This window comes from Aethalodelphis obliquidens, unplaced genomic scaffold (genome assembly GCF_003676395.1).
Source record: "Aethalodelphis obliquidens isolate GAN/ISIS:26980383/991018 unplaced genomic scaffold, ASM367639v1 scaffold29, whole genome shotgun sequence".
Lineage (NCBI taxonomy): Eukaryota > Metazoa > Chordata > Mammalia > Artiodactyla > Delphinidae > Aethalodelphis > Aethalodelphis obliquidens.
Genome location: NW_020837973.1, coordinates 3,932,393 through 3,946,620, shown reverse-complemented (window position 1 = coordinate 3,946,620; position 14,228 = coordinate 3,932,393). Strand labels below are relative to the sequence as shown.

The following is a 14,228-nucleotide window of genomic DNA, read 5'->3' as shown; positions in this document are numbered from 1 at the left end:
AAACACCAGAAAATAACAGGGCAATAGGATGTCAGGGTTTCTCTAAGCTTCCTCTGAGATATCTTTGAAATGGATGTCAGACCCAAGCCCCAGAGGGCTAGCCCTATACTGAGGTGGAAAGTCCCTAACGATTCAAAATGCAACTTCCTCTTACGTGTATGACAAGACCTGATTCTCATATTCTCATCCTGATTCTAACATCCTAAGAAATTGTATATATTCCCCTTTTATTGCCAATATATGCTTTCAGGAGGCTCTTCTGTTAGATACTTAATAACCGGGCCTTTAGCATGAATTGGGCATGCTTCTTGGTGCTATGAGATAAAATAAAACAACGTCCTACAGAAGTGCTATTTGGTCATAAGTGAACTGTACTCAGGTAAATTATTTTTTTTTCTGGAAAAAGTAATTTTTCTTCACAACCAGAACTCTTTTTGTATAGGTACTTGCCCACATGTCCCTGGGCCATCCTGGCAGGTATCTGAAAGGTTACACTGGAATAGAGAGGGTGGCAGCCAGGGGATGGTCATAAAAGGCATGTGTTTGGCTTTGGGAGAGACAGAGAAGGCCAGGGATGGAAAGGCACCGTCCAGAGTCCCCTGGGCTGAGGCCCACGGCAAGGTGAGAGTCAGAGGCCTGGCAGCCAACCCATCAGGCAGCAGGATAACCAAAAGCTTAGCGATGGCCTGTTTGAGTCCAGGCTTCCTGTTTCCTCAGGTCAAAGGGCCCCTCCTGGGCCCACAGGCCTGCCCCACATGCCCAGTGCAGGTAACTGGTGAGCTGTGGCCCATGCAGATTAGACAGGAAGCAGGTTCTGGCTGGCAACTCGACAACCAACCTTGGAAATACCTGTCAAAGCGGGGCACTCGTGTCTGCCAAGGCAAAATGCACTGGGATCACTTCATACTTTACTTAGGACAATGAGAAAGTGAAACAAATCTGCTTAAATTCTATGCAATGATAAAAAAAAACATAGGGGGAAACAAATTAGGAATGAATGTGCCTGGTGCAAGTATGTGATCACAGTCTGTTCCCGGCTACTCCTAAAAAACAGTGAAAAGCACTTGCTCATTTAATTTGCATTTTTCCAAACCACCTTCCTCATCCCCGGCCTTCCGGACTCAGGGGAAAAGCTGGTGTGACGTGGTCGTGTTAATAACTTTCTTCTTGACCTGCGGGCTCTCAGGGAGTGTCTGCACCTCACACTAGCCTGTTTCCATCGCAACAGAGGCCGTGGGATGAGGACAAAGCAGGTGGACTGTTCCAAACACTGGCTAGTGAGCAGATGTATTGCACATAAAAGGATGATTACCATTAAAAGGCCATTTTTATGACCTTTACTTTGGAGGGCATACACTCTTTATCTTTTATTGGTAGGGAGACATATAATACCTATTTTTCAAAATGACAACTTTCAAGCCTGTTGTACAGAAACGCACGTGTTGTGCTGGTACATCTTTCACAACCAGCTACGGGTGGGGGTCATGGGGTAGCCTGGTTGAAAGCATTTGCCAGTTTCCCTGGTATAAAGACTCCCACCATGGCTAATTTCAATTACCATGTGACCTCACTGAACACGGAGTTTAGAGGTTTGCACGGTAGCACACCATTATAAAGTATTTCCACCATACAGAGGCAATACAGACAAAGAACCTCAAGAGGATACGTAACCTCAAAACTTAAAGAAGTGTGAAGTGATGAGTTTTCAGTGTTTGAATCTTGTTTTGAATATTATTTATTTCACCCAAGTTTACGTATTTTGATTTTCGGCACACCAGCTCACAAAATTCCTGACAAGGTAATGATCAGCTCTGGAGAACTGGCCTGAGCCTGCCCAGAACACCAGCTCCAATCACTGCAAAGCCACTTCTTGTAACCAGTTACGATCCCTTCTGAGAATGAGGGTGCACATGGGTGAAAATTTAGGCCAGTGGTTCTCAGCGGGAGTGCTACCCCACACCCCTGCCCACAGGAGACACTTGGGATGTCTGGAGACATTTTGGTTTTCACGAAAGCGCAGGGGATAGTGGTGCTCTGGGAATGCAGTGGGTGAATCCAGGGAGGCTGCTACACATTCTTCCATGCACAGAACAGGTTCCCATAACAAAGGTCAAGAGTGCTAAGGCAGAGAAACCCTGATCTCATCAAAGAGCAGTCCTCAGTGCAGATATGCACTGTCGGTTATGTATAAATAAATGTGAAAAGGGTCATAGCTAAAGAATTCTATGAATGAACAAAGTAAGCATAGCTTCTCCCCATGCAGAAGGCAATAGATCATTGCTATAAAATGACAATTCTAAACTAACTCTCAAGCTTATGTTTTAAGATTGTAATCCCCCAAACTACCGGCTTGTGATTTCAAGAATAAAGAAGTTAGTGAGATTCCTGATCCTTGAGAATCCCTGAAACAAGACCTCCGTCCTACACAGGTTTTTCTAAGGAGGAGAAATTCATGCATGGCTGCTTCAGTCAGCACCCTGATCTACTTCATTTCTAAAGGTGTTTTGACCACAGCATCAAGTCTAGGAAGACTCCAGCTCCAAACTGAGGGCATGAGGTGTGGAGCACCTGTGAGCATGCTAGGGGCTGCTAGTACCAGCTGCGGAGAACAGATTTTGCACATCAAGTCCTAACTCTGTGTTCAATGGCATCACGTCCACAGCTTGAAATCAGCCATGGTGGGAGTATTTACCCCATGGGAACCAGCAAATGTTACAAAATCAGAGGCCTGGAGAATCTGTTGTTAAACATTTACTAGCAGATCCCTGGGCCAACCTGCCCTGTCTCAAGTCACGTGAATGTGTGAATATAAATCAATATATACTTTAGATTCACACACACAAACACAGATCTCTCATGTCCAATGAAACAAAGTTCTAAAGAATTTCTGACTCTTGACCTGGAAGCTTAATTCACTCTAGATTTTTAAAAGTTAACAAACTCGTGCTATGTGTTTGCTCTTAACAAAACCCACTATTATTATGACAATGGTAAATTTGTAGGAAAAGCATTCGAGGCTCCTATTAGGGAAAAGCTATGTTGAATCAGCCAAAATGAAATGGGTGTACTGAAGGTCTGAAAATAGAATTGACCTCAATGAAGTTATCTATTGTTGCATCACAGAATACATGGAGTTCTCTATCTTATTGCATAATTACTCCAGACTCCCAGGAACATTGGCAATATAGGTTGAACTATGTGTTAAACAAACTTCATGGCCAAAGAGTTATTTCAAAGGCACCTTTGTGTTGTGAAGGGATACCCAGACATGCAACAGTAAAGTAACCACAGCATCACACAAAGTCTATTCCACATCTGCTATCCTAGGTCAAAAGAGGTAACATTGCCAAGCATAAAGAGTCTTTCTCTGGTCGTGTGAAAGCTTTCCACTGAAACCCACTCTCTCAACTTAGCCTTTTGTAATTAAAGACCTAAAACACCTGCACCGTGAGGGATGAGGGAGTGGTGTGTCCACTAGGCGAGAACCTCAATGATGATGGCTCCCACCTTCCCCCTGAGGTTCTGACCAAGCGAGCTAAGTGGTTGTCATGGGAACGCTGGGCTTGTGACACCAGCTGAGGTGCCAGGTGATTACAGCCACATGCCAGCCAGGCTGGAGTCCAGCTTGCAGGACGCTCCTCCCTAGGAGAAGGGCACCCTCGGGCAGGAAGTCTTGGCTTCTCCTCCTGGAAGTGGTTCTCTATCTCTAATGCTCTTACCTCACAGAAAACCCCATAACTACTAGAAAACACTCTGAAAATTCTCCTGAGACCTTCAGGAATTTTCATGATTTTAGAAAACTAGAATTTTCACAAACAATTTTTTTTTAAGTGGAAGAAGACAGCTAACTACAATATAAATAACTACATACTAGAATGAATCGTAAGAGAAACATTAAAGAAGACAAGGGCAAGACCAAGGAAGTGAGCTTTAAATAGATAACTTTCTCTTGCAAATACATAGTGACAAGTAATTTTTAAACGTTTTCTATTATTTACATCTAGCGCCCTCTGGTGGTCGCGGAAAAGTTCCTATGTACCCGCGTTCATCGGATTGATCACTATTACTCTTCATACAGCCCTCGGGAGGAGAGAATTTCAATAATTAATGCATATATTAAATGATTGTCTTTATGGAATTTTATCAATATGAAGAAACTGCACTCAGAAATTCTTGATTATTAACTCAAATTTTCTAGGTTTTCTGAAAATAGGTTGGGATAATAAAACCTAGTTCTTCCTCTGTAAGTCACTAATAACATTTGAGATGGCAACGCATTGTTGGAATTGATGCAAAGTACTCATATTTAGCAACTGCCAGTGGACTGGGTTCAGATTAAAAACCCGGTAGCTACCGACATTCCACACTTGCTTTCCGGTTTACCCAAAAGCAGTTCAGGACAGAGAGGTCCATCCCCTGAGGCATGAAATGATAAATGCCGCTTGTGAGCAGTGAAAGTAAAACCACACACTGCAGAAAGATCAGACCTGTTTTCTGGCAAATCATGACACAGGACTTGGACATTGCTTGTGACGTCACAAAACGCTAATTACCCATTCTGCCAACTCTTGAAGACCTCCCTTTTGAAACGAAGGTGATAAATACTGAGCAAAATGACTGTCTTTTTGTCCCGTGCTCTGACAGTGAAGGATGTTCATTTTAAAAGGCCAGAGGGGGAACAGGAGGGGGAGGGGACAAGGGGATGAAGAAAGGCATAATAAGCTCTTTATAATTGCTGTGTATACATTAATGCAACTCCTAGATTATTTCCTCCTTCTTTAATTGTGTGTGTGTGTGTGTGTTTGTTTGTTTTTTAAATAAATACATTCCCTTGCTTTCTTCCCTAATGTTTATGGTAATAACGCTGGTAAGCCATTTCTGTTTTACAGGGAAACAATATAAATATTGGTGAAAGTTGACTCAGAGGCGCTCGCTCTTACGGTTGGAAAGAAGCACGGCAGCACCTTACAGAGAATTCCCAGAGTTATGAACATTTGCAGAGCCTGGTAAACTAGCCTTAGAGGGTTTACAAGCTGCTGCACTGCAAGGATTCGAACCCCCTTCGCGCACTTACCGCCCTTTTCCACCCAGCCCGGCCACTCCGCGGGGCCAGAAGGACGCCGGACGCTCGGGCTCCCCGGCGAGGCCGCTGTGGGTCCCACGGCGCACGCAGGTGCCTGCTGGAAAACAGCGGCGACACCTCGGTGAGACGGGGGCTGCGCGAGGGGAGCTTCGGGGGACCCTGCCCCCGCAGTCGGGGACTCACCTGCACACCCACCTGCGCCAGCAGCAGCAGGCAGAGCGCCGCGCAGCCGGGGGCCAGCATGGCCGGGCTGCCCCGCGCGCCCTGCGCCCGCAGCCGGCGCTGCGCCCCCGCGGGGAGGACGCACGGCTCCATCCAGGGGCGCTCGCAGGGGCCCGGGGCCGCGGATGCTACCCAGCCCCGCGACCGTGCAAGCGGGCACCGAGGACCAGCCCGACCGGCGCGCAGGACGATGCCCGCAGTCACTGCGCCGCCCGCGCCGGGTTTATTACTGCGGCTCCGCGCCGCGCTGGGGGCGGAGTGGCGGCCGCGGCGGCGGGGCGGTGGCGGAGAACCCGCCCGCACCGTGGGAGAGCGGGGGAGGGGGAGGGCGAGGGCAGGGGAGGGGAGGGCGACGAAGCGAGGGGAGAAAGGAGGGGGGCGACAGAGGCGCGAGAGAGGGCGGCGGGGTGAGGCGCGAGGGGAGGAGGACCGGGGAGAACCGGGGCGTTCGCTGGCCCGCGGTCGGCACCTTGCCGTCCGTCCCGGGCGCACGCGGGTGGAAAGGGGACCGCGAGCGCGGGGCGGCGGCGTCAGCAGGTCGGGACACCCGCTCTGTTCTCCGGACCTGCAGTCCACGCACGGCTGCACTGGCTGGCACCTCGCCGCGCTGCGCCCCGATGCCCACTCCCGAGGGCCGGAGCGGCGCATCCAATGGCCGGACACCTGCCGCCCGCCGGAATGCGGCAGAACGGCGCCTGGGTCCCGCTGGGTCCGCCCTCCCGCCCCGTGGGGAGATCAGCTGCGAAGCAGGGGTGCCCGGACTTCCTTAGGGATGCGCAGATCTGAATGTACACGAATGTGCTTTTCTCTCGAGTCTGTGAAGTGATGGGAGACGAGGGGGGTCGAGGAAGCTTCGTCCTCCTGGGATGTAGCTGCGCTCCTGGCCCTGGGGTCTGGGCAGCAGTTGACTGGCCTGTGCCGGGGCTGCTGGGGGCCTAGGTGTAGCCATCGATCGCGGAGGCTTTGCGGTCGCGGGTTGGTCCCGGCCCAGGTCGGGGACTGCGCAGTTGTGCTACTAGCTCCAGGAGTCTGAGAGCGCAGCAGAGGCGCGTCCACCGGCACGGCTACAAGCCCAGCTCGTGTTCTACACCTGTTGACGGCATGTGTGTGTGAACGCACGTGCACGCGTTCCAGTGTGAGCACGCGCGTATATGAGCCGGGTGTAGGCGAATGCGCATCAGTGTCGGCTTGCACGTCCCCCCCCTCCGTGCATGTGTGTGCGCTGGAGCTTGAGTTCACACGTGTGCCAGTGCGTGTTCTCAGGCACGTGTCCCGCCTGAGACCACTCTGCTCCACTGACTGTTCCTGGCCTCCTTGACCTCTTCCCTCCTGCAGATCCGAGGAGTCTGGGCTCCTGCTTCATGGTTCCAGAGTCCTTCCTATTCAGTTTAGCCCAGCTTGGCCGGTTTTGCACATTTTGTAAAGGATGGAGAGGAAACCGGTGGCAGCGGTCTCAGGCCTCCTTCGCCCAGCTCGCCCTGAGCCTGTAGGTGCCGCTTGCTTCTGGCAGCCCTGCAGCGCCAGGCAGCCTGGGCAGGGACAGTGGGACCCTCTGGCTGCGCAGGGCGTCCTGCTCCATCTCTCTGTCATATTTGTTTCCTTGAAAACACTCTTCAAAAGTGGGAGAATTTTTCCGTAAAGGCTTGCCTGGGGGTGTGTGTGGCCTTAGAACCCCCTCCCTGCTCCACACACACAGACACACAGCTCCTGGTTAGTGTCTGCCAGACTGGGGGCTGGCAAAGGTTCTGCAGTCGGCAGAGGGTCCTTGTGTCCTGAGTTCAGGGCGTTGCATGCTTGGTAAACGAGGGTCTCTAATTATCGCTGAGTGTGTTGAATGTGGCCTGCAAGGGAATCAGATTTTCCAACTCTTACCTACGATCACAGGAGGACACCCAGGGGCTCTCTTTTTATAAGTTCAACAGATGAAATGAAAGAAGGATAGCTGGTATAAAAGGGTTCACTTTTAGGAATGTTTTTCCCTTTCTGAATACAACCAAAATGAATCTTTCCATTGTGAAGAGAGAAACAATATCCTTTTCAGGGATGAACGTTTTCCAGTTTTTTTAGCCGTTCACTGAATTCAGTGCTCTGAGTGACTCAGATAGAGGGCAAACTCCAGCCCGGGGGCCAGGTTGGGGGCTGAGGTGAAGGAAACTGGTGGACAAGGTATATAAAGGCCATAGAACACGTGGAACCCATTTGTGATTTATAATAAGATGTATATATTTGGTCTTCCTCCAATTTCTGGCACAGAGCTCTCCAAACTTGGAATTTCCTGAGTGCAGAGAGCAATAAAGGTGTATTTTGTTACGTTAATGAGCTGACTTTGCACCGAAATTGAGACCAGTTGCCAAGGGACCCAACCGTGTTATTAGAGGGTTGGAACTTTCATTCCCATCCCCTGACCTCCAGGTAGGGAAGAGGGGCTGGAGGTTGAATCAGTTGGAGGTTGATCAATGATTTAATCAAGCAGGCCTATGTAATGAAGCCTCCATAAAAACCCAAAAGGACCAGACTCAGAGCTTCCAGGTTGGTGAACAGGTGGAGTTTAGGGGAGAGTGGTGCCTGGAGAGGGCATGGAAACCCCACACCCTTCCCCATACCTGCCCTAAGTATCTGTTTCATATGGCTGTTCCTGAGTTATATCCTTTTGTAATAAACAAGTAATCTGGTAAGTAAAATGTTTCCCTGAGTTCTGTGAGCCAGTCTATCAAATGAATGTAACCCAAGGAGGGGGTTGTAGGACTCTCCCATCTATTGCTGGTGGGTCAGAGGCACAGGTGACAACCCGGACTTGCCCTTGGCTTCCCAGGTGAGTGGGGTAAGAGCACTGTTCCCTGTCCCATGGGAGGTCGGACTGGGCCAGGCCCCATGACACTTTCCCAAAAAGTGGTTGACAGGCTTAAAAGTGGAAAGAATACCTCTACAGTGTGAAAAATAGCATATTAAGAAACAAGAAAAGGAAATTTTTGATGCAAGAAAATTTGAATTCCTAAAGGGAAAGGTTAGGACAGGGCAATGTGTCTTATGGATTATGTGAAACTTAGAACTTGCCATGAAGCCTGACTTAGTACAACTTTAGGAATCAGGCCATCCTGGAAGAATGCTCTTCGGAAATTTTTGGCTAGGCATAACACAGCCCCTGTGTTTCCTTGACATCCCGTATGGTCCTGGCTGAACCTGAGCCACTCAGCTCCCAGGGCCAACAGGGTTACACGCCCTCAATCTGTGGGCCCAGATGCCTCGGACCTAACCAGACAGCAAACAGCTTGCTGATTCTGATGCTGGTTCTGTTCCTGGCTACACTCTAGAACCTGGGTTCCTCCATGTTGAGACTTGACTTTTCTTAGGAAAAGGAAGAAAGGAAAATTGGGAACCAAGGAGGACAAACAATACTGGATTCCTGAATTCAAAATGTGACTTTTGTAAGCTCTTTCCTGTTAAACACATAGAAATTTATCTCAAATAATAATAATACTTTCTATCATTATATAAAATATAATCATTTAGTATTAAAATAATATGATAGATGTATGATAATCACTAGTATTCATTAACTGTTTGTTATTAGTATTGTTGGTAATTGACACCCCCTCCTGCAGTGAGGCCCCTGATCCCCCCCAGTGCTGAAGCTGTTCATAAGGTAACCAGTGCCAGAAGATCCATCACTTGGAAACCTTGATTAATAAGACTCAGCATTTGTTCCCTTGTGTCGTCTGGTCCAGAATTACACTGGCTTCTGCTAAACTTATTTGCTTCTAATGATTCCACAGGTAAAATCAGTGTTGAAGGTGGGTATATCTGCTAGCTATCCCTACGCAAGGAAACACCACATAACTTAAAATGAGAACCATTTCTTCTTGCTCAAGGACTATATGCTGGTTGGTTACCTGGTGGTGCAGACCAGGCTTGCTGATCTTGGCTGGGTTTGCTCCTGAGTGCTGAGTGAATTGTGGGTCAGGCATACACACAGGGAGAATGCCATGTGAACACTGAAGGCAAGGATTGGGTGATGCCTGTACATGCCAAGGAATGCCCAAGATGGCTAGAAAACCACCAGAAGCCAGGGGAAAGAGCATGGAATGGAATCTCCCTCACAGTCTCAGAAGGAACCAACCCTGTGGACACCTAGATCTGGGACTGCAGGCCTGATAACCATGAGACAATACGTTTCTGCTGTTTAAGCTGCCCAGTCTGTGTGCTTTGTAATAGCAGCCCCAGAACTAGTACAATCAGTAAGTTCTCTATGGACCAGGAAGGAATGTCAAGTTGAAATTCTAACATGAGTATCCAGGCATGGCCCTCTTTCCATCCCAAGGCCCAAGTAACAAGATAACAACTGAATCCAGCAGCTGGAGGAGCTCAAAGAATCCCACCAGGGGCCTTTCAGCCGAGGGTCCGGGACAGTGGGCGAGGCACAGGTGGACATCTTTGAGCTCGTGGGGGAGATAGTTCTTCTCAGTTGCCCTGTGCCACCTTGGGGAGGGGGTCTGCTTGCCACTATCCTCCTTGTGCACCCAGGAGACCTATGAGCACAGAGGCTTAGCCTCTCATCAAGGGAAGACATTCCATCTCATGCCACCTGGAGCAAGCCTGCTGCTCTCCCCATCGCCTGCAGTGCTCCCCTCCCAGTGGACTTCTCTGTGGAGGCCCATGGAACCCTGGCCCTGAGAAGGCTCGTAGGGCAGTGGTCCTCCATCTGCTCTGCCTACAGAATCTCTAGAGGCTGCAGACCTCCTGATTCCCAGGCCCCACCACCAGAGAAGTACCATGGGTGTGTGGTGGTGACTGGACATCTGTGTTTGTAAAATCTTCCCAGAGGATTCTATAAGCAACCCAGGCTGAGATGGAGCGAGGGCGGTGAATCTCACCACCTGCTCCCTAGGGAGGGGGGTCTGGGAGGGCGACAGCTGGGGTACTCCCGAGTGTTCATAGAGGGAGATGCCTGTGTGGCTAGGGTGTGTCCAGCCTCTGGGATAGCTTGCTGCCATGGAAGTGATCCCACCTAGAAATGTTTTATATGTGTCTGTGTGTGTGAGCCAGAGTGGGCGTGCACACGTCTGTGAGTGCAATGGTAGTCTGGTTTGAGCGTGCGTGCGTGTGTGTATGTTCATCCATCCACCTATCATTTAAAGTAAGTGAGCAAGGAATGTGTATATTGTTATTTGATACCTTTAATTCTAAGAAACATTCTAGAGAGAAAGAAAATGGGTGGGTTGTAGCTCTTTGGGAAGCAGAGGCACTGGGGAGGAAAGGGGCCTGCTTACCTGAGTAGTGGGTTTCAGTTCCAGGCCAGTGCATGACTCATTCAAACAATCTGATTACGATCCCCCTTGGGACCCGGGGACAGCCCACCCTGTGGATACAATGACACCTGCCTCCCCACAGCCCTGACTGTCGACTCTGTTCCTGATGGGGCCCCACGTGGTGTGCGGTGTCCTCCTCCCAGGGCTGTGAGTAGGAATGGCTGATAAACGCTGCCCATCTCACCTGCCCGGGCTGGGCGTCCTGTGTCTGGCTGTCCTGTAACCCTGGGGCAGGAGTCCCTTCCTCAGGGATGGAGCGAAGTGAAGGTGAGGAAATGCACATGCGCAGACCTCCTTTTCAGGTTTAGTGTTTGGTCTTTGGCAACTTCGTAAAATTAACCAGAAAAATTTCCAAATGAGCATTTCAAGTAAATAGCAATTATCTATGCCTCCAAGATCTGAAAATACACACTTATAAAATTATTGGGGTCTGATTTATGTTCTGGAGGGAACTTTTTGCCTAATTATTCAATGTTTTTTATTGTTCATGGACTATTCTGTTTTCCTTCTACTTCTTGAAGCAATTTTTCAATTTATGTGTTCCTAGAAAATAGTTAACTTCATCAAGATGTTCAATCATTTTAGAATAGCTTCTTTTCCCCTTCCTGTTATAATTAGCCGCTCATTACTCATGACTAGTTGTGAATAGTTATCTACTTACTGAGAATCCATCATGGGGCTTCTTTCTTCACTGAACTTACAACTCAGGGAAAAGACAAACTTTGAACTAGTACTTTCAAGAGAGGTTGCATTTTATGAAGAAGTAAAGGAGGCTGTGTGAATGATGATGTTACCTCTTATTTTTCTGTACTTTTAGGCTTGAGATATTTTTTAGGGGTACATCTATTAACGTGGGCTTCTTTGGAATGATTTTGCCAACACATCATTATACTGTTAAGGTAGATATATTGTTTTTTCCTATCTAAACTTGTAGGTTAAATTCCCCCCAAGTTTTGATCAGTAGACTTTTTATTCTTATCTGCATTTCCTCAGTTGTGAAATTCATTTTTCCCAATTGAATGCTTCTTAAATTGGGATTGTGTCTTATCACCTCAACATATATTTAACATTATAGAGTACCTTCCCAACCTCCTCCTTACCCTCTCTCCCATCATTAGTGTTAGACTCCTGGTCCCATGGTATCCTAGCTCAGAGGTTATCTGACACCCCTCCAAGTCCCAATTCTGTCCCATGTGATGCACAAACCAGTCATCCACATGCTTTGTTGAACATCTTCTGACATCAATTTGATCTTTCTCTTCTATTTCCTGTATTATGTGAAATGTGTTAAAGTTTACTTTTTGATTTTTTTCAGGGTGCTGCTTCTACTTTTAACTTGTTCCACTTGCTGTGTTTATAATTCATTACTACATATTTTTTTTCATGACCAATAAGTATTTGTTAAATGAGCAAATTATTCTCTATATTTTTTACTTCCATGTTGATCTCATATTTCTTCATGATTTTGTGTTTCTGTTTTAGAGAAGGCAGGTTTCTCCTTGGATAGGGGGTAACTAGAGTTGAAACTTTCTTCTGACTCCTAAGGGAGGTCATTTCCACATAGACACTCTACCTCTGAGTTTCCCAAATGCTGTTTCCCTTCCACTGCTGTGCAAGGCCTTTTGTGTTCTGCTTCAGTCATGTCTTTGATCTCTGTGTATCCACAAGTGGGAGCTGTCCGCCACTCAGGGTTGTGTGCAGCCAGGCTGATAGGATCACCTGTGCCCTCACCTCTAGCCATCACTATCACCCGTGATCCTCTTCCTACAAGTACAGCTGGTTCTTCTCTGACTCCCACCTCTAACAAGCTTTCAGCAAGTGTACCTCTGCTTTACTGCCGTGATGTCTCCCCAGTACTCTGAATCATTCTAGAACATAAAAAGTTTTCATTCCCAATGTTTTGCTGCTGCCAGTTTTTCCGTCTCTGCCTCTGGAATTCACCTCACATGTCCCAGCCTCTTCTTCACACCATCCTCCTGCATGCTGCTCGTTTGTTTTTTCTGAATGGACCCTCTGAATGAGAAGGGTCATGGTGTACTTCTGAAGGAGTTTGCGTAGAGAGTCGCAGGATCAGAATCAGGAAGTAGATGGTAGATGCCAACACTGTGGAGAGAGACCAATATGGGCTAATTTATCAGAAAACAGGTGAGAAATGATGGTGGCCTTGACAAGCACAGTGACAATGGCGTTGTGGAAAAATGGACTGATGTTAAGTTTATTTAAGAAATAGGATTGGCAGAAGCTGGAAATTAGACAATGCACACAAATGAAAACAAGTTGAGAGTAATCAAGTTATTTTAAGTAAGTACTTCTGTGAATAGGACAGACAATAGTAAATGTAGGGCAGAGTGTTAGATTTTATGGGTTAGTAAAACTTCCAAATGAAAATTCTAAAAGAAACCCACCATGGGGTTGCCAGCCTTTCATTTTCCTAAGGTAAGATGAAATATGGTAAGTGTGTTATCTCAGAATTAAGACTTCTGTCTAAATTGAATGACCTTAACTTAATGAAATGCCCATTATGTTGACCTGATTGTTTTCATTCACCACTAACCATCATGGCTGTAAAACAATTTAAAAAAATGAAATCATGACGAGCAGAAAGTGTTGAGTAAGGGAATATCTGTAGTGTTTTGACTTGACAGAGGCTATAAAGTTCAAGGAGAATCTGGGAGGCAAGAAAAGACACTAGAATGAATTCCATCTGGAAAAGAATCACGGATGAAGGCTCTCAGGGCTGCCTCTGTGCTTCTCAGTGGTCTCCTGGATCCTGCTTCCAGAAGGCATCCCCCTGGTTTACATCCTGGAATCTTCCCTCCAGTCTTCCTGAGGTAGAAACAATTAGAACAGAATCCCTGCCTTGGCCACGTTTGCTAGGCAGGGCTGCCCTTGCAGGGTGCACACATTCTGGGTCTACACCTTGACCCAGCACCTCCCACCTTTGCTTCCGGCTCAGCTTTTCCTTTTCATGTTCTGTGGACCTGGGAAAAATATCCCCCAGATTCTAAGTAGGAAGGAGCCTGAAGCTTGGCACCTCTCGTTCTTGCTTGATCAGTAAATCATGAGTTGGCACTGGTGGAAGAAGCAGAATGGCCTCACAAAAACATCTGCCTAGCCTGAAAGGCCTCCAAACCCACCAGATATTATAATACAAACCCCAAGTCCACTCAAACCCTCCTTACAAGTACATACTGCTCCCACAAATGAGGTCTATTTTGTAATTGTCAACATCCCAGACATTAAATTTATTCCCCCCCCCCAAAGTTTTGGCCTTCCAGTCCTTTTGAAAGGGGCAGCACCTACACAATGCCATGGGGACAAACAAAATTAATAGCACGTGCCCTTGGGGGTCTGGCAGCTCCCAAGAGGGAAGAGGAAGGGAGAGATTATGGCGTCCAGTTGCTCTTCCAAAATCACCAGACCTATGTCTCTCCTCCTCCTGGGAAGCATTGAGTGCAGAGGAAGTGGAGAGTCAGGAAGGCTGTGCTTCCCAGAGCTTCCTTCAATGTGGAAGGAGATGGAGAGGAGTATCCCCTTTCACAGGTGTGGGAAGGAGAATACAGTTCAGAATTACGCTTATTCCAAGGAATGTCTTGTTGTTTAACATGCCCTGTGTG

General features: G+C 47.7%; 1 protein-coding gene across 1 annotated transcript in view; it reads right to left on the bottom strand.

The window, feature by feature from the left end:
- The window catches only part of ADAMTS16 (ADAM metallopeptidase with thrombospondin type 1 motif 16), a 154,952-nt gene extending 149,554 nt beyond the window's left edge, over positions 1-5,398 (bottom strand). The window contains exons 1-2 of the mRNA XM_027125373.1: positions 5,267-5,398; positions 5,075-5,177 (exon numbers count right to left, since the gene is read on the bottom strand). Of these exons, the coding sequence (XP_026981174.1) occupies positions 5,075-5,177; positions 5,267-5,398 (235 nt within the window). The remainder of the gene's footprint in view (positions 1-5,074; positions 5,178-5,266) is intronic.
- Positions 5,399-14,228: the final 8,830 nt, after the last annotated feature.